Raw genomic sequence first — 20,189 nt, 5'->3', positions numbered from 1 at the left:
CTCTCCATCAACCTCCTCCTCACTTCTTTGTGGGAGTCACAAACTCCCATGATCATCCTCAGAGCCCTCACTGCAACAGAATCTGCAACCTCAGAAATCCATTTCAAACAACCCTCAGTTTTAATGCGTTCCCCACAATTCCTTCAATCAAGGGACCTCCAATCCCTTGATTTTCCCTCTTTCTCACAGCCCACCACACCCTCTGTTTTCTCACCATCTACTTCAATCCCAGGGGCCATCTTCTGGCCAGACTCCTGCACTTCCTTCTGCTACTTGCACCTACCTGGAAAAACTCAATCCTGACTGAGGTTCTCTCTGCCTGCACCTGCCATGAGAACACTGAGCTGTTGATTAACAACCACCGGCCGGGCTGAGTTGGTTCATTTAAAGGTTGATCTTAAAATATGCGGGGAAGTTTCCTTTCCTGAACACTTGCTCTGCTTTCCTAGTTCATGTTCCCACTTTCCTGAAATGACCTTTCATACCCTTCGTGACCTCAAACCTCCCACACGCTCTGCCCCTGAATCCTGGCTAATGAGGGAGGCTCACACTCCCTGATAACATAAAAGCCACGGAGGGCTCCATCATCTCCTCACATTCGTGTAGAAACAGCAGTGTGAGTGGCGACCCCTTCGTAACAATAAAAATACATCCTGCATATCAGATATTTACATTATGATTCATAACAGTAGCAAAATTACAGTGATGAAGTAGCAATGAAAATAATTTTTATGGTTGGGGGTCACTGCAACATGAGGAACTGTGTTACAGGGTCACGGCATTAGGAGGGATTAGGAAGGTCGAGAACCACTGGTCTAGAAGCACTTCTGAATGTGCACCTGGCATCTGCTTCCTTTCTACTGTGGGGGAGAAAGCCTCTCCTAAAAATAATATTCCTTCCTTGGGCTCCAGAAGAGCTCTCCTCTCAAGGAGTTGTTCTTCTCGTCCGCTACTCCTTCCGCATTATCAGTCCCTTTCTCTCCATTGTATCATTCCTTCTTTTTATTTTTCTCTAGGTAAGAGGGAGAATAATTTACATAAAAATAACATACAATAAAAATCCCAGAAATTATATAGTGCTTGCTTCTCAATCCCCACCCTCATAGGCAACCATGTTGCTGATTTCTATCACCCTAATTTTTCATGATTTTGAACTTCATATAATTGGAATCATTCTGCAATAATTCCATGCTGTGTGTACATAGGCAGTTTTTATTGCTGAGTAGTATTCCCCTGCATGGACATACCACAATTGGTTTATCCACTCTTCTGTTGCTGGAGATTTGGGTTGTTTCCAGATTGGGACTACTATTACTAAGGCTGCTCTGAACAGTCTTGCACAAATCTTTCTGTGGAGATACACTTTCGGTTTAATTTGGAATTTCTGGTCATAGCATAGGTGTATGTTTAAGTTTATAAGGAATTAACAAACAGTTCTTCAAAGAGGCCGTACCATTTTGCATTCCCCAAAAGCATCGCAGGAGAGTTCCAGTTACTTCACATCCTCCACAAACTTATGATTATCTGTCATTCTGATTTTAGTGACTCTAGTAGGTGTCAAAAGAGCTTAGGACAGTACTTGGCATAAAATTAGTCTTCTAAAGAGGATAGCTGTTATTATTATCATCAGAATAAGAGCACAGATGTTTTAAATAAGGGACACCTGAGTTCCTTCTTTCCTGTCATTACACCGCACTCCTGCTCCTGTCCTCACCCTTCCAACAACCACATAATAATAACCTCTGGTAAGGGCCCATTTAAGTGTTATGCTTAAATAGATGTTCATAAATCTATCACAGCGTTGGCTTTATACAGGGCACCCAGCAGACAGCACGAGGCGCGCACAGCGAACAGCGGCAGGTTGGCCTTTTTCTGCTGCTGCTTGGAGTCTAACCCTTTATCCTGGACCCGTCCTCACTCCCCAGGAGTTACACCCCCCGTTGAGCTGCTCAGCCACTGGGAGCCTCACGCCTTGCCTTCTGAAAACCAGTGGGCAGGTCTCAGTCACCAGCCACTTCTCCAGTCCGCAAGCCTGGGTGTCTCTACCTGGGCACAGCTTCCCTGGAGGAAGCTGCAGAGGAAATAGGGGTTTCAGGCTGGGTGTGACTGAGAAAGAGACCAGACTCTTTTCCGCCGCCTGGGGTGGGTCAGACCCGTGCTGGGCTCCAGGTGGCCGCGCCAGCAGCGCCGTCCTGGCTGTACCTGAGCGCGCTCCTGAGAGACGCTCCCCTTTGGGCAGGGACCGCACACCAAGTCTTTCACGCCTGTGTTTTTTCCACTCCCTGGCTGCGCTTGGTAATTATCCCCTCGAGGCCCTTCCCACCGGCCTCCCCCGTCGCCGGCGCAGGGCACGGGCGGGGAGCGCCGGGAGCGCGGGGATCCGCGCGGGGAGCGCAGGGCAGCGGGCCGCCGACAGGGAGCGCAGGGAGCGCGGGGACCTGCGCGCAGTCGGGAGCGTCGGCGATGCCCGGGAACGGCTCCTTGGCGAACTGCTGCGAGCTCGGCGTGGGGGCGGCGGGCCCGGGCTGGCCGGGGGCGGGCGGCACCCGGGCCTCTGGGACCCCGCGGCCTCCGTGGGTGGCTCCCGCGCTCTCCGCGGTGCTTGTCGTCACCACTGCCGTAGACGTCGTGGGCAACATCCTGGTCATCCTCTCCGTGCTCAGGAACCGCAAGCTCCGGAACGCAGGTGAGCGCCGCGCGGGGCGCAGGGTCGGCCCTTCCCCGCGCTCTGATTTTGGCCTTGACCCTTCAGTCCTGAGACTTCCTCCTCCGCGGGGCCTGCGCCCCTCGCCCTTCACTCCAACTTGGTACCTAGTTTGGTTCTGCGCAGGGAAGTCAGCTTGAGTTCTGCCTTCCCGAGGAGGAGAGTCTGCCCAGGACCACTTGGCACAGAGGGAGTTGGGCAAAGTTTTTTTTTTTTTTTTCAAGACAAGAGTCTCACTTTGTAGCCCTTGGTAGAGTCCTGTGGCGTCACAGCTCACAGCAACAACAAATTCTAGGGCTGAAGTGATCTTCTTGTCTCCGCTTCCAAATAGCTGGGACTACAGATGCCTACCACATTGCCTGGCCAGTTTTTCTATTTTTAGTAGAGACGGGGTCTTGCTCTTGCTCAGGCTGGTCTCAAACTCCTGAGCTCAAGGAATCCACCTGCCTCAGCCTCCCCCCTTTTTAACCTTTGTAAAAACAACATGCTAAAAATAAAAAAATTACTGACTCACCAGGTTCCACAGATCCTTGGATAGTTCCAATTACATCGTAAATCCTTGTAATTTTATTAGTGTTATGCACATGCATTCTAACCTTCCTAGAATTTTCAAAAGGAATAAACTACTCAGTATAGAGCATTATGGCTGACGTTTTCTTCCATTGTTTTATTATGGAAAGCTGTTTTCATAATGAAAGTTTATTATGAAAAAATGCAAAATGGAACATTGGGTTCCCATATATTGACCACTTAAGTTCAGTAATTGTTTTGTTTGTTTGTTTGTTTGTTTGTTTGTTTTTTGAGACAGACTCTCACTTTGTCACCCTCAGTAGAGTCCTGTGGTGTCACAGCTCATAGCAACCTCCATTCCTGGGCTTAGGCAATTCTCTTGCCTCAGCCTCCTGAGTAACTGGGACTACAGGCGCCCGCCACAATGCCCGGCTATTTGTTTTATTGTTGTTATAGATGTCATGTGGTTTAGCTGGCCCTGGCCAGGTTCGAACCCACCTGCCTCAGTGTACGTGGCTGGGACCCTACCCACTGAGCTACCGGCGCCACCAAGGCAAAGTTTTTCTTGCTCCCTTTCTGGCAGGGCGTCGGCTCTACCCATGGCCTCCGATTTGCGCCATTCCACATGGTTCCCATAGTTGGCTGCAGAAATGTCACAACCTTTGGCACCTCCCTCCCCAGCCAAATGCTGTGGCTTCCCATAGTAGGTACCCAGAAAGTACTTGCTAAAAGAACGAGTGAATTAACGGAAGCCTTCCTGTGGGCTTTGTGCCCAAAACTTGCCTCCTGGTCTTCTGAAGACTCCGTCCCAGCAGAGGGAGTGTAAAGGCAGACATCACAGTCTCCCACTGCACTGAACTAAATTGCTTTATCCTGGTCTTTGGAAAAGACCAGATTTGTGAGACCCACTTTGAAACCTGAAACAAAAACTTGGGTAAGTCCTGTTGCAATTCTGAGCATTATTTTTACCCTTTCCATCCACGCTCCTTCCAATATTCCCATACTCACGTCTACAAGGGAACAAAACCAGAGGGAGTATCAGAACTCTGAGGCTGACAGGTCACGGGCGTGCTGAGCCTTTGGCATGGGAAGGAGAAAGGTGACTTGTTTTTTAATATTTTGCACTTTCTGAAGACGGAGCTTGGCGGGGGAGGGAGGAAAGCTTAAATGCTAGAGTGAATTAAAATGGAGAGATAGCTGCAGAAAAGCAATTGTACAGCTTAAAAATGCTTTCTTTTCTAAGAAGCCAGGCCATTCGGAAAGGCCATCTTTAGTAAATGGTTATGTATATTTTTGTGTGGCCCTTGTGACTCCAGGATTTTCATCTTAAAAAACAAACAAAAACTTAACACTGAGGTTCCAGCCATCATAGAGGACCCATAACATGATTAAGAAGGAGCCTGTGGCTCAAAGGGGTAGGGTGCTGGCCCCATATGCCAGAGGTGGCAGGTTCAAACCCAGCCCTGGCCAAAAAACTGCAAAAAAAAAAAAAGGGAGTAAAGTTTCTAACTCAGTCATTTCAGAGTGTTATCCAGAATACATTTTCCAAGACATTATTGTGTTCCTTGAAGAAAAGTGTTTGCCTTATAAAGGCAAGAACAGTTTATGATTAGAAAACTGTATGTAATATTTTTGATCACCTTGTGCCTTTGTAGCAGCCATGAACATTCATTGCCTGCACAGGGAGGTAGACAGGAGGCAGCCCCTGGCTCTGGCTGTGGGAGGGATGGGCCTTCCAGGCTCTGCCATTACCCCCTTCTCTCCCTGACTTACTGTGTGTGTAAAGAGGGTCTCACAGACTGTGGCTCCCTGCTCAGTGACTTTAAGGTGGTTGAGGGAAGTGGATGCTGCTTCCTTTTGCCTGAGGTAGAGAAGCACCAATAAAAAATCACATTTCTCTGATGATTAAAGATGATGAGCATTTTTTCATATGTCTGAAGGCCGTGTGCCTGTCTTCTTCAGAGAAGTTTCTCTTCAAATCCCTTGCCCAGCCTGCGATGGGATCCCTTGTTTTTTTCTTGCTGATGCGTTTGAGTTCTCTGTGGATTCTGGTTATTAAACCTTTGTCAGAGTTATACCCTGCAAATATCTTCTCCCATTCTGAGGGCTGTCTGCTTGCTCTGCTTACTGTGTTCTTAGCTGTGCAGAAGCTTTTTAGTTTGATCAAGTCCCAGTAGTGTATTTTTGAAGCTGCTTCAATTGCCCGGGGGGTTCTCCTCATGAAATACTCACCCAGACCAATTTCTTCAAGGGTTTTCCCTGCATTCTCCTCTAGTATTTTTATAGTTTGATGTCTTAAGTTTAAATCTTTAATCCAATGAGAGTCTATCTTAGTTAATGGTGAAAGGTGTGGGTCCAATTTCAGTCTTCTGCAGGTTGCCAGCCAGTTCACCCAGCACCATTTGTTAAATAGGGAATCTTTTCCCCACTGAATGTTTTTAATTGGCTTGTCAAAAATCAAATAGCGGTAAGTAGCTGGATTCATCTCTTGGTTTATTGCAGCCCAATTCATAATAGCTAAGTCATGGAAAAAGCCCAAGTGCCCATCGATCCACGAATGGATTAATAAATTGTGGTATATGTATACCATGGAATACTATGCAGCCTTAAAGAAAGATGGAGACTTTACCTCTTTCATGTTTACATGGATGGAGCTGGAACATATTCTTCTTAGTAAAGTATCCCAAGAATGGAAGAAAAAATACCCAATGTACACAGCCCTACTATGAAACTAATTTGGGACTCTCACATGAAAGCTATAACCCAGCTACAACTTAACAATAGGGGGAAGTGGGAAAGGGGGTGGGTGGGTAGAGGGAGGGGAATCGGTGGGATCACACCTGTGGTGCATATTACAGGGGTATTTGCGAAACTTGGTAAATGTAGAATGTAAATGTTTTGGCACAGTAACTGAGATAACGCCGGAAAGGCTATGTTAACCACTGTGATAAAAATGTGTCAAATGGTTTATGAAGTGAGTGTATGATGCCCCATAATCATATCATTGTATACAGTTATGATTTAATAAAAAAATTTAAAAAAAAATAAAAAATAAAAAATCACAAAGAACTCCTGGGGAAGAAAGGGAAATAAAATCCCTCAAGCACACACTTAGTTTGCCTCATAATGGAGTAATGACTTTGTTTCTCCACAAGGCAAAGACCTTTAGGCTCCAAAGACAATACGTTTGTTTTTTTTTTTTTTTCAAACTAGTAAAAATTTTATTCATAGTTTTTTATGATAAAAGAAAATGCTTAGGTTTAGGAAGAATATGCAATTATAGATGTAATGAGATCTCAGTTTTTCCCCAAAAGCATATATATATATTTTTTTATTATTTATTTATTTATTTTATTGTTGGGGATTCATTGAGGGTACAATAAGCCAGGTTACACTGATTGCAATTGTTAGTTAAAGTCCCTCTTGCAATCATGTCTTGCCCCCATAAAGTGCGTTTTTTAACACCTGTCAATCTCTGGCCCATATCTCCAGGGGAGAGATTGTTAGTCCCTTATCACCTAAGACATCAGAGAAACTGTCCCAGACTTTTACCTTTGAACAAACAGGCTCTATGTATGCCTCAGGGGGAGCCCAGCTCTCTTTTGCCTCTGTGCTAGCAAAGGCCATTTTTAACACATTATAGACTTGCCTTGCACGGCTTAAGTGGGAGTTTAACCCACACTGTCCCCTCCTCCATCCTCTGAGGCCAGGGCTCTTCTGGGCTCCTGGCGGGGCTCTCGGAAACCTTCCTGATTTGGGAGTATGGTCAGGAAGAGGAATGAGCATTTTAAATTACTGGTACATCCTCTGTTCTATCTTTTCCCTCCTGACATGTCTGCTACATCCCTGCACAGAAAAAAATATATATATATATTTTTTTTTGTAGAGACAGAGTCTCACTGTACCGCCCTCGGGTAGAGTGCCGTGGCCTCACACAGCTCACAGCAACCTCCAACTCCTGGGCTTACGCGATTCTCTTGCCTCAGCCTCCCAAGTAGCTGGGACTACAGGCGCCCGCCACAACGTCCGGCTATTTTTTGGTTGCAATTTGGCCGGGGCCGGGTTTGAACCCGCCACCTTTGGTATATGGGGCCGGCGCCTTACTGACTGAGCCACAGGCGCCACCCACACAGAAAAATATTTTTAACTCTATCTAAATGACATCACATTGCCACCGTCTTGCAGTTGAACTGGTTTTTATGTGACCATTTGCTTTATTGGCAATCATCACAAAAAATCCTAATATGGACTTAAACTAAATGACCTTGGCAGGGTAAGATTTCTAAAGGTGCTTAAAAACTTTGCCTTGTTAGTAACCACTCCATTCACAGGAGAGTTTGGACTTACTTTAAGAAACATGTGTCTTAGACCTTTTGTTACTTAAGCCTTGCTCCCCAATCCATCAATATTAAGAAATTAGGCGTGTGACAATAAGCATACATATATATCCAGTGTCCAAGATATATAGCTCGTCCTTAGGTCCCAGCGTGTTTCTCGGGGGACACGGGCTGGTGTTGATGGTCACAAACCCAGTTCCTCTGCAGGGCAGATCCGTCCTCACAGCAGTGTTCCTGATGGCAGGGTGAGTGGCCTGATCAATTCTCTCTGTTTTCAGGGCTGTCCTGTCTGCAGCCTCTGCAGTCTGCTGCATGTGGTGGGTTGAATCTTTCAGAGGTGGTGCTGGAGAAAGGCTGAGGGAGGACAGGAGGCAAGTTCGGGTTACTGATCCAACCTAGAAGGAAAGGCTGGGTGTTTTTTACTCTTTCCTTGATTCAGTGCCCAGCTTTCATCACTACCTCTCCCTTTCCCTTCTCAGCCAGTTTAACGTGGCAGTGTGCGCGGGAGACTCTGCCCCGTTGCTTCCCACGCCTCCTCGCCCCCTGGGGCCTGGCTGTTTGGCAGTGCCCCCTGTGCTGTGGGTGACGCTGAGGGCTGCCCCGTTCGTTCTGCTTTCCGGATCCAAGTGTCTGGATATCTTTCCTCTGGTCATCTCCCGGGTCCCTGAGCCCTGGGCGTCCCTTCTGATTTCTCCCACCCCCTTCCCCAGGTCCTGTGATGGCCCTGCAGGATTGCTCCTTCCCGTCCCTGCCCTCTCTGCTCTAACTGCCCCAGTGCGCGTCCTCATCCTGTCCCAAGCATCTCTGTCATGTCCAGAGAGCTTTCCCTGCTCCCTCATTGCTACCACTACCAAGACTCACCTCCACCTCGAGTGACTGCGCCCCATTTCCGGAGCAGTGCCTGCCTCTGGGCGCAGCACCCACACTGCTCACGGCCTCATCCACCTGGTGCCAAGTGAGCTGCTACCACTGCCAGCCCAGCCAGGCTGTCTGATGCACTCTCAGCCTCTTCTAACCAGTCCGTCTCTGCTCCTCCTTCCACCCAGCGTTTAAGACTGATCACGGAGGGTGTAGCGCAGAGCATCTCCCTCCTCCCTGCCCGCCACAGCACCCTCACTGCGGGGGGCTACGTGTCTCTCCCTGCTGGCCTGTGGGCCTGTCAAGAGCACAGACTTCTCTTCCACTCTGTTCACAGAGCCAGGCACACAGTAGGAACCAAGTACACCTCTGTTGAAACAAATAGAAAGTGGATGAGACTGTAGGAAACAGTGGGACGGAAAGAATTTCGCTCCCTGAGAGGGGTGGAGCTCACTCAGCTGCAGTGTACAGCACGGCTTATGGAATCAATGCAGTTTTCGTGAAACTGAATGGTTTGGAGCACTAACAGTCCAAAGTGCACCTCGGTTTTGTCCTCCAGAACGATGACTGGCCCCTTCTGCACAAAGGCATACGTGTGCTCTGATGGCGCTGGTGTGGCGGGAGTAGCTGAGCAGGTTCCACCGTGCTGTGTCTGCGTCCCAGTGACTCCTCTTGAAGAGTCTTTCCTCTTTCTGGTCTGGCACAAGGTTACCACCTTTAAGCTCCCTGTAAGCTCCCATCTGGGCAGTCCCCCATCCAAGAGAGCGGAGAAAGCCATGTCCTTATGGTGACACCCGGGTCATCTCCACTAGCATGGAGCAGCCGTCCTGGTTCCATGAACATGGCTGATTTCCCAAGTCATGGAGTATTATGCTACAGCTGGGTGTTGGGAGGGGGTGGTGGGAGGGTGAGCAAGGTATACATTGGTATTTACATGGTGTTCTGATGACCTGTAAGCCAGAAAGTCAGGAAATATTTGCTATTGGAGTTGCCCAGAAAAACATGGAAGTTTTTGCCTGCCGAATGCACAGGTAAGCCAGGACCCACGCTGTCCATAGCACCAAAGCTGCCACCCTCCCCCCCAGGCCCCTGGCAGTGCCCGGAAGCTGCACCATCTCTTGTCTGGAACCAGGAGCTGCCTGGGGGGCTCCTGACAGGAATATGCTGCCTGTGGGGGTGTTTTACACCCCTTTTCCTTCCCTTTTCTCTTCCCACCTGTTGATGGAGGCACTGACTGGTGCATGGATAAGCAGGAGTGGCCCTGGAAAAAGGTTCTTGGAAACGTTTAATAAGCCCCGGTCCCTGCCCTCCAGGAGTTACAGGGAGAGGTGGAGCTCCCTCCATCCAGGCATCATTCTCCCAGTGACCACTGGTATTGGGGTCTCTTGACCTGTGGTGTGTGTCGGGTTTGGATTGCTTGTTATCAACTCAAAAGCAAACTGGGTGACCCTCAACTCCGTCCCTGATGTTTCCTGACCTTTCCAGCTTCACATTTCATCTGTGAATACCTTAGTATTTCCTCACTGAGCAAGAATGGACACTTTTTAAATCCCAGAATTATGTCTATAGCTGAATAATCGGGAAAGCTCATAATCCTATTTAATTCCTCTCGTGTAAGTCTCAATAGCCCAGGGATGTAAAGACCTTCATGTTTGGCTGTCTTTATTTCCAGAAAGCTGGATTCTATGTTCGGTTGAGCTCTCTTGCAGCACTCAGAGAACGCTGAATGCAGCTGTGAGGTCTTACCATTTGAAATACTTATTGCTGGAGAAGTGAAATTTAGGAAGTAAAGCCCCAGATTTTAGGGCCTCTAGAAGCAGTGCTTTCCTTTTTGATTCTCTGTCTCCCCACTACCTCTCCTATCTTATCTCACAGAGATGCTAGTCTAACAGTGGCTAGCTTTCTTTTCTTTCTGGGCAACTGCTAACATTACTGAGTGCTCCTGCACCTGTGTGCCAGACACATGTCTCTCTCACTTCAGAGAGAAAACGAAGAAGAGAACCTCCACAATCCCCTATCAGACAGACACATGTATCCCTTGCGAAGTTCCACTCCATCCGTCTCCTTCTCTGGAAGGCAGAGCTGATGGAAGGGGCACCTGCAGGACGGAGCCTCGTCCTCCAACACGCCATAGGATTTGTCCTCATTGGTGTTGCTGACCTAACTGCCAAGCCCACTCTCACTTTTGTGAATGACAGAAATTCTATCCACTCTTGTCCTTAAACCTGATGTTTGTTTTCTGGTTTCTCCCTTCTCTCCTTGTTCTTTCTCCATCTTTCTATGTTACAGTTGCGAGCAACTCACAGAATCTAGGTGTCTGTTTTTTTACCCATAAAACAGAAATCATGATACCAGTCTTAAAGGATTCTTGTGAAAATCAATTGAGTCGATTTATGTAACTGCATATTATCAACTTTAAGGTGCTATACCAATTGCTGTTTTGTTTTTATTAATTGTAACTAAAATAATAAAATGCTACCTATAAGCTTCCAAATAATCTCTTTTGATGGTTATGGATAAAGGTTTCATAACAGCATGTCAGTTTTTTTTTTTAATGTTCTTATGCTCTTAATGGTATTTTCTTCTTTCAAGTGGTTGAAACACTCCCTATCCTATTTTTGTGTACAGTTTGCTTATCAATTTTTTCTTTTTAATTAAAGCAAAGTTACACTTTGACTTAGCCTACCTACAAGAACCCATGCATACTAGGGTTTTCGCAAATACGTGACTTTGAAGAAAACAATCTCCAACTTTCAGGGCTTGGGAATCTAATGAGGAGCTTACATTAAGTGCATTATTTTAGTATTTTTAAGGAAATCAAGTTTTCAATACATTATCTGTTCAATTATTTCTAATGCCTGCCCCCAGAATGTAACTATTAAGAATATCTCACATTCATTTCACAATTGCTATTATTTCTTCCAGCCTTTCCCGTACACGATCCCATTTGAATAGGAGCAGTCCTGTTGCAAAGGCCTGGGTGATTTCGTCTGCCTTTTGGTTGATTCCATAACTGTCCTGCCTTGTGGCCCCATCCCTGCCACTGTCCCCAGCCCCGGGATGACTAAGGAAATCTCTTCTCCCATCTTGCTCTGGCCTTTTTGCAGCTTTCACCACGTGAACAGCTGCTGTTTTTCTCTCTGTGTTTCCCCAACAGCACTGTGGGCATCTCAGTGGCAGGGCTGCATCCTTCATCTATCACAGGGCCCTGCCCGAGCATAGTAGGTCCTAAGTAAACACATTATTACACAATTAAACAGACAGGAGGGTAGAAGGAGACCCCAGGGCACAGGAAGTTTAACCTCTGTAGAAATGACAATCTGGCCGTTGACTTCTCCAACATAACCCTCATCACATTTTGTTTTCATTTGTTTCACTGTCTCTTCCACGACTCCATGAGCTTTGAGCTTTCTAAGGGTGGTCTGCCTCTTTCCTAAGGCCCTGGGTCACCAGAGAGTACCAAGTATATACTCTGAAGAATTGTTGAATAAACGACTCAGGGACCAGACACAATTTAAATCCAACCAAATTTTTCTCCTGAGCATGGAGGATGAGCACAAAGAGCTTTACCTTCCAGAATTCGCCTGTCTGAGCTGGCTCAGCACTGGCCGGCTCTTTCTTGGATCACTAGATCCTCATTAAGCAAGAGCTTTTCCAGAAAGGGGGGAGGGCGGGGATTTGGATGGTAGTGTGTGCAAAGGGATGTGCTTTGGGTATGAACCCAGGAAGAGGATTCCATACTAATGAGGCCTCTCCCCACACATACGCCCTGTCTACTGGCAGCAGACGGACATGGGCCACACCAGGCCTTATGCTGTAAATATCCATTAGAAGCCTGTGCAGGGTGAGGGTGAGGAGTGCGCTGTGCTCATGAGGATTGGTTTCTCACCTGTCTGTGGAGGGAATGGACAGAGGACGCTTCTCCCTTTGACTGTCACCCAGATAGACGTGGCTGCTTCTAGATGGCAGATGAAACAAGGATTTTATTCACCTAATTTGGAATCGTGCCAAGAAATCTGCCCGTCAGTGGGATGTCCAGGCAGATGAAGTCTACAGCAGGAACTGGTTTACTTCAGCCTTTTAGGAACAGCCAGAGTAATAGGGTAGAGTAATTCAATCACTTTCCATGTGGAGTGGAATGCTTCTCTCACTGTTCACAAGCTGTTCGCCAGCCTCCAGGGCATCATTAGGGGGTGAGCCACAGGAGCGCAGCAGAGCTTGCCTTGGCTGGCTTTGCCCGGGAACAGCTGGCCGAGCTGGCACCGTCTCCCATAACTCTTGAGTTTCTCGACTCTGCTTGTGAGCCAAGAGCTTGTGTAGTGCTTAGCCAGCAGTCCAGGGGGCCTGCAGAGACCCCTCTTCCTGTCAGGAAGAAGTGGGTGTGGGGGGGTAGCAGGAGGCAGGGGCCACCAAAGAAGGAGAGGGCCCACCGAAGGAACAGTCACCAGAAAGAAGTTCTGGAACTCACCCAAATTTATGGGGCCAAAAAAGTGGCAGAACCGAGATTATCCCAGATTACTCTAACCTCCAGCACCACCTCCAAACTTCAAAAAGACTCTTAAATTCTAAGAAAACACCAGGACTCCTGAGTGAGCTGAAGTGAAGAAATTTGGGAGAGGAAATCTCTTGTGCTCTTGGGTCCAAGTGAGGTCTGAGGAGGTGCGACAGAGACTAAAGTCCAGCTGTGGAGAAGCCAACAGGCTGAGAATTACACGGACAGACAAGAGATAGGCCCCCTGCCACACACACACATCCCCGCGGGTCCTCAGATGTGCTGTACCAACAAGAAGCAAAATGGGGGGAAGGAGTTTAACCCACAAAGTGAGTAAATCCTGGAAATGGTGGAGTGTGAGGGAGTCTGGCCGATCGGCCTGGGGCAGGATTCTCCTGGATCCTCCAGCCTCTGCTGGAGGGCAGGTCCTGAGCAAGCAACTGACCCCATGAATGCCCAGCTGAGCGGCTCTGAGCCTCCTTGTGCCTGAATGTCCCCTAGAATCCAGGCCGTAGTGTAACCAATCCAGTTTCTGTGCCTTTGGGACCCTTTCCACCTTCCTCACCTTTGGATCCCGGAGGCAATCACGCCAGCCTCTGTGGCATTTGGACAGACAGACGGTGGCGGGGTGTTGATGTCTGTGTCAGTGTGGGTCTCTGTGCTGACTTGGGAGCTCCTCCTGCAGACCTGCTACCCACCCTCTGTGCTCAGTTGCCCCAAAGCTGGCGGCTTGTACTTCACCGTGGGAAGAGGACAGAAGATAGGAAAGACCAGGCCTTGTGCATAGCGTGCTGCTGAGGGCCCCTATTGAGGGAGACTGGTATCTTTTGAGCACACAGCATGAGCTCAGAAAGTACAGTGCTTGATAAACAAATCAAATGGCATTAAGGATGGAAGTGCTTGTGCTCTGCGCTTCCTGTTGCATAAACTTTTAGGTCAGTGGTCCAGCCTTTTTGGCATCAGAGACCTGTTTCATGGAAGACGATTTTTTCACAAACTCTGGAGGGAGGGGTTTGGAATGATTTAAGCATATAATATTTATTGTGCACCTTGTTTTATTATTCCATTGTAATATATAATAAAATAATTATTTAGTTTACTATAATGCAGAATCAATGGGAGCCCCGAACTTGTTTTCCTGCAACTAGATAGTCCCAGCTGAGGATGATGGGAGGCCATGACACCCAAAGTGTGTTGCTTATGTCCTGAGCTCCACCACAGATTATCAGGTATTAGATTCTCAGAAGGAGCATGCAACCTAGATCCCTCACATGCACGGTTACAGTAGGGCTCCTACCCCTGTGGGAATCTAGCGTCTCTGCTGTTGGGCCAGGAGGTGGAGTTTGGGCAGTGATGTGGATGATAGGGAGTGGCTGTAAAGATGAAGCTTCTCTCACCAGCCTGCCCCTCACCTCCTGTCGTGTGTCGGGTTTATAACAAGCCAGGGACCAGTGCCAATCTATGGCTGGTGGGTTGGAGACCACAGTTTTAGGCTCTTGATACTTTACTTTGAGTCAAGCACTGATTTTAGAATGCCAACACTTGAGGAACAGACACGTTTCTTTGGAGCCTTGTTTCCGTCCTGTGACTCTAACTCAGTACACCTGAAGCATATTAATGGCAGTCTTGTGTTTTCCTGAGGCTCTCTGGCTGGTGGAGCTTGGTGATACTGGAGAAGACTCCATTCAGGGGAGAGAGGCAGTCCAGGAGGCCGGTGAAGGTGCAAGCAGAGGGAGGAGGCTGTGAGCTGCGAGGGCTGGCAGCCTGTCTCCACACCACAGAGCCGGGACTCTACCTCCCCTGAGGATGTCTGAGGGGAGAGGGTGGTCATGGTGATGGATGCACCTTCCTGACCTTTAGACTGTCCTCTGAAATCCTTGCTGGAGCTTCAAGGATGCAAAGCCTGTGCTTCTGTGCTTATTAGGGCAACAGTTTTAATTTGTGGGCATCCATGGTGTTCCTGAGCACCCCGCATCATTATTTAATTCTCACAGCTGAACTGCAAGGGGGGGGGGCATCATCATCCCCAGCTTACAAACTAGAAAAACAAGACTCTGACAGTCTAAGTAACTTGCCCCACTCATACAGCTAGTGAGTAGCAGAGATGCAATTTGAGTCCTCAAGTCTCTGTCTCTAAAACTAAATTTCCGTTCACAATAACAAATGTAACTCAGGGAAGGATATGTATTTGTGCAAATTCCTGACACACATGAACTTTGGTTACACGTTACTCCACAGTGGTGAAGTCAGGTTATTGAGTTACCCATCCCTGAATACAGCACATTTCTGTTTAGCATGGTCATCCCACTCTGCTATCAGACAGACGTTATTCTTTCCATCTTCCCATATGTTTGTACCTTTTAAAGCAGGCGTCCTCAAACTTTTTAAACAGGGGGCCAATTCACTGTCCCTCAGACCATTAGAGGGCCGGACTATAGTTTAAAAAAAAAAACAAACTATGAACAAATTCCTATGCACACTGCACATATGTTATTTTGAAGTAAAAAACAAAACGGGAACAAATACAATTCACACTGCTTCAGGTGGCCCGCGGGCCGCAGTTTGAGGACACCTGTTTTAAAGCCACTTGTCTTCGTCCTCCCTCCTCTCCCCACTCACTTTTCCAGTCTCTGTTCTGTCTTTCCACTCTTTACCTCCACAATGTTCAAATTTTTTAGCTTCCATATAAAAATGAGAAATATGCAATATTTTTCTTCCTGTGCCTGGCTTATTTCTCTTAAAATAATCACCCCAGTTCTATCCATGTTGCTGCAAAGGACATCATTTCCAATACACCACATGTTTTATCCATTCATCTGTGGACGAACACTTAAGTTGATCCCTTATCTTTGCTATTAGGAACAGTGCTGCAATAAACATGGGAGTGGAGGTATCTCGTTGATATATGGTTTGTTTGTTTGTTTCCTTTTGGGTAGATACTCAATACTGAGATATTCCATTTTTAGCTTTTGCAGAAGTCTCCCTCCTGTTTTCCATAATGGCTGTACTCACTTGCATTCCTACCTATGGTGCGTAGTTCCCTTTTCTCCACATCCTTGTCATCATCCTTTTATCTTTTTATTAATAGCCATTCTGAATGGGGCAAAATAATATCTCAAGGTAGTTTTGATTTGTATTTCTTTGATTATTAGTGATATTCAGCATGTTTACATACACCTGTTGGCCCTTTGTATGTCATCTTTTGAGAAATATCTATTCATGTCCTTTGCCCACTTTTTAAGGGGATTATTTGTTGTTGTTATTTTTCCTGTTGAGTTTCTTCTACTTTGTCGTTATCAGCCCTGTGTAGGATGAATAATTTGCAATTATTTTCTCCCATTCAACAGGCTGTCTCTTCACTCTGTTGGTTATTTCTTTTGCTGTGCAGAAGGTTTTTAGTTCAGTGAAGTCCCATTTCTCTATATTTGTTTGTGTTGTGTATACTTTTGAGGTCTTAGTCATAAATTCCTTGCTTAGACCAACATCCAGGAGAGTTTTTGCTAGTTTTTGCTAGTATTTTCATACTTTGGGTTCTTACCTTTAAGTATTTAATCCATTTTGAGTTGATTTTTGTATACAGTGAGGGAGGGATCCAGTTGCATTCTGCACATGGCTGTCCACCTTTGCCAGTGCCATTTATTGTTGAGTGTTTTTATTGTGAAAGAATGTGCTTTCCTCAGTGTGTGTTTTTGTCTGCTTTGTTGACGATCAGTTGAATATGAGTATGTGGTTTTATTTCTTGATTCTCTATTCTGTTCCTTTGATCTATTTGTCTATTTATATGCCAGTATCATGCTGGTTTGGTTACTATCACCTTGTAATATATTTCAAAGTTAGATAATGTGATGCTTCCAGCTTTGTTCTTTTTGCTCAGGATTGCTTTAGCCATTTAGGCGATTTTGTTGTTGTTGTTCTGGATAAATTTTAGGACTAGTTTTTCTAATCTCATGAAGAATAACATTGGTGTTTTGATAGGGATTTCATTGAATCTGTAGATTTATTTGGGCATTATGGCCATTTTAATGATAATGATTTTTCCAGTCCATGAGCATGGAATGTTTTTCCTTACTTTCTTTTTTTTTTTTTTTTTTTTGGTGCCATCTTTTTTTTGTTTGTTTGTTTTTTGTGCCAGCTCCAATTTTTTTTTCCAACAATGTTTTGTAGTTTTCCTTGTAGGAATCTTTTGTCTTCTTGATTGTTCTTTTTTATAGCTATTGAAAATGAAATTGCCTTCTTGGTTGCTTTCTCAGCTAGATCATTACTGATGTATAGAAATACTGCTGATTTTTATGTCCTGCCATGTAGGTGAATTTATTTATCAAATCTAGGAGGGTTTTTGTGGATTCTTTAAGTTTTTGCAAATATACAATCATAGTATCAGCAAAGTGGAGCACATCATCAGTTTGACTTCCTCATTTTCAGTTTGGAGGGCTGTTATATCTTTCTCATGTCTGACTGCCCTGGCTAAGATTTCCCATACTCCGTTGAGTAGGAAGGGTAAAAGCGAGCATCCTAGTCCTGTTCCAGCTGTTAGAGTAAATGCTTTCAAATATCCCCACTTACTGTGATGTTAGCTGTGGGTTTGTATATATAGCTTTTTTTATTTTGAGGTATCTGCCTTCTGTGCCCAGTTTGTTGAGTGTTTTTATCATGAAAGGGTGTGGAATTTTATCAAATGCTTCAAACGCTTTTTCTGAATCTATTGAGATGATCCTATGGTTTTTATCCTTCATTCTGTCGATGTCATGGATTATGCTTATTGATATTTGTATACGTGGAACTGTCTTTTCATCACTGGTGTAAATCCTACTCAATTATAGTGTATTATTTTTTTTTGAGTGATGTTAGATTCAATTTGCTAGTATTTTGTTGAGAATTTTTGCGTTTATGTGCATCAGGGATATTGGCCTATAGTTTTCCTTTTGTGTGTGTCCTTGTCTGGTTTTGGTATCAGGATGATGCTGGCCTCATAGAATAAGTTAGGGAGAATTCCCTTCTCTTCAATTTTTTTTGAACGGTTTCAGGAAGTTTGGTATTAGTTCTTCTTTGCACGTTCGGTAGAATTCTGCTGTGAATCCATCTGCTTCTGGGCTTTCCTTTGTTGGGAAACATTTTATTACCTAGTTCAATCTTGCTACTTGTTATTTTTCTGCTCAGGTTTTCTATTTCTTCATGATTCAGTCCTGGTAACTTGTATGTTTCCAGGAATTTATCCATTTCCTCTATATTTCCCAATTTTTCAGTGTATAGTTGTTTATAATAGTCTCTGATGATCTTTTATATTTTCTTCTGTATTTATAAGGTATCAATTAGGTTTCTATGGTATCAATTGTATTGTCCTTTCTTAGTCTAGCTAGAAGTTTGTCAATTCTGTTTATCTTTTCAAAGAACCAACTTTTCATTTTGCTCACCCTTTATATTGATTATTTGTAGCCTGTATTTCACTTTGTTCTGCTTTGGTCTTTTTAATTTCTTTTCTTCTGCTAATTTTGAGGTTTCTATTTCCTTGAAGTGCATTTTTAGATTGTTAATTTGTAATCTTTCTACCTTTTTCATGTAGTCATTTATTGCTATCAACCTCCCTCCTTGTACTGCTTTTCCCATGCTCCACAGGGATACACTGGTATATTGTGTCTCCATTTTTGTTTGTTTCAAGAAATGTTTTGAGATCATACTAATGTACACAACTATGGTTTAATAAAAAAAAAAAGAAATGTTTTGATTTCTGTCTTAATTTATTCATTCTGAATGTCTTTCAGGAACATGCTTAATTTCCATGCATTTGTATAGTTTTCAGAGCTCTTTTTTGTATTGATTTCTAGTTTTATCCCATGTGGTCTGAGAAGATGTGAATTCTAAGTATGCATCCTATATATTCAACTTTGATATGAGGACAATTAATGACAATCAATGACATGGTGGGGCATGGGGGGAGGGGCAAGCAGACAGAGAAAGAGGGAGGGGGTGAGGATAAGGAAAAAAAGGAAAAGTGACTTCGATTTTTTAAAAGTGTGCTGACCCTTGATTAGTGGCCTGACATATGATCAGATGAGATGTTTACAGAAATAAATCCCAGTGTCTCGTACTTACTCTTGCTCCTGTTTCATGGCTTCAGGTAATTTGTTCCTGGTGAGTCTGGCATTGGCTGACCTGGTGGTGGCCTTGTACCCCTATCCACTCATTCTTGTGGCCATCTTCTATGACGGCTGGGCCCTGGGGGAGATGCACTGTAAGGCCAGTGCCTTTGTGATGGGCCTGAGCGTCATCGGCTCCGTCTTCAACATCACTGCCATTGCCATCAACCGCTATTGCTACATCTGCCACAGCATGGCCTACCACCGGCTCTATCGGCCCTGGCACACGCCCCTGCACATCTGCCTGATCTGGCTCCTCACCGTGGTGGCCTTGCTGCCCAACTTCTTCCTGGGGTCCCTGCAGTATGACCCTCGCATCTACTCTTGCACCTTCATCCAGACAGCCAGTGCCCAGTACACGGTGGCTGTGGTGGCTGTCCACTTCGTCCTCCCAATCAGCATTGTGTCCTTCTGCTACCTACGCATCTGGGTGCTGGTGCTCCAGGCCCGCAGGAAGGCCAAGTCGGAGAGCAAGCTGTGCCTGAGGCCCAGCGATCTGCGGAACTTTCTCACCATGTTCGTAGTGTTTGTGATCTTTGCCATCTGCTGGGCCCCACTTAACTGCATCGGCCTCGCCATCGCCATCAACCCAGAAGAAATGGCTCCCCAGGTTCCTGACGGGCTGTTTGTCACTAGCTACTCACTGGCTTATTTCAACAGCTGCCTCAATGCCATCGTCTACGGGCTCCTGAACAAGAACTTCCGCAGGGAATACAAGAGGATCCTCTGGGGCCTCTGGAACCCAAGGCACTGCTCTCAGGATGCTTCCAAGGGCAGTCACGCCAAGGGGCCACAGAGCCCAGCCCCACCTGCTGCTACTGGCCAACAGCCCCCACCTGCTGTTAATGCCCAGTACCCTCTCCAGGAGGATGCTCGCTAGCCTGGATCTGAAGCACACCAGCTATGCCACAAACTCATGAAATGGTGGAGCGAATCTGCCATGAGGAGGACCTCAGGCAGCCTCTTGGGCCATGCTGTCCCATGGGCATCCACAGCCCACGGCTGAGGGAACTTCACGCCAGGACAAGCCACCCATCAGCGCCCTGGGTTCAGGCTGTCCCGGCCATGTCCACAGGCCCTGGATCTGGCAGACCCTCTCTCAGGAGTGTGTTGGAGGTTTGGTGCACACGCAACCAAGGAAGAAACAGAATGAA

General features: G+C 46.1%; 1 protein-coding gene across 1 annotated transcript; it reads left to right on the top strand.

Annotated features, from left to right (window-relative positions):
- Window positions 1-2,457: 2,457 nt before the first annotated feature.
- Window positions 2,458-19,915, top strand: MTNR1B (melatonin receptor 1B). The gene is made up of 2 exons (XM_053559986.1): window positions 2,458-2,686; window positions 19,017-19,915. The coding sequence occupies exons 1-2, from the start codon at window positions 2,464-2,466 to the stop codon at window positions 19,913-19,915; spliced, it is 1,122 nt and encodes a 373-aa protein (XP_053415961.1). The 5' UTR covers window positions 2,458-2,463.
- Window positions 19,916-20,189: the final 274 nt, after the last annotated feature.

The sequence above is a fragment of the Nycticebus coucang genome, chromosome 14, assembly GCF_027406575.1.
Source record: "Nycticebus coucang isolate mNycCou1 chromosome 14, mNycCou1.pri, whole genome shotgun sequence".
NCBI classification, from domain to species: Eukaryota; Metazoa; Chordata; class Mammalia; order Primates; family Lorisidae; genus Nycticebus; species Nycticebus coucang.
Note: the sequence above shows the minus strand (reverse complement) of the source record. Positions and strands in the feature narration are given on the sequence as shown.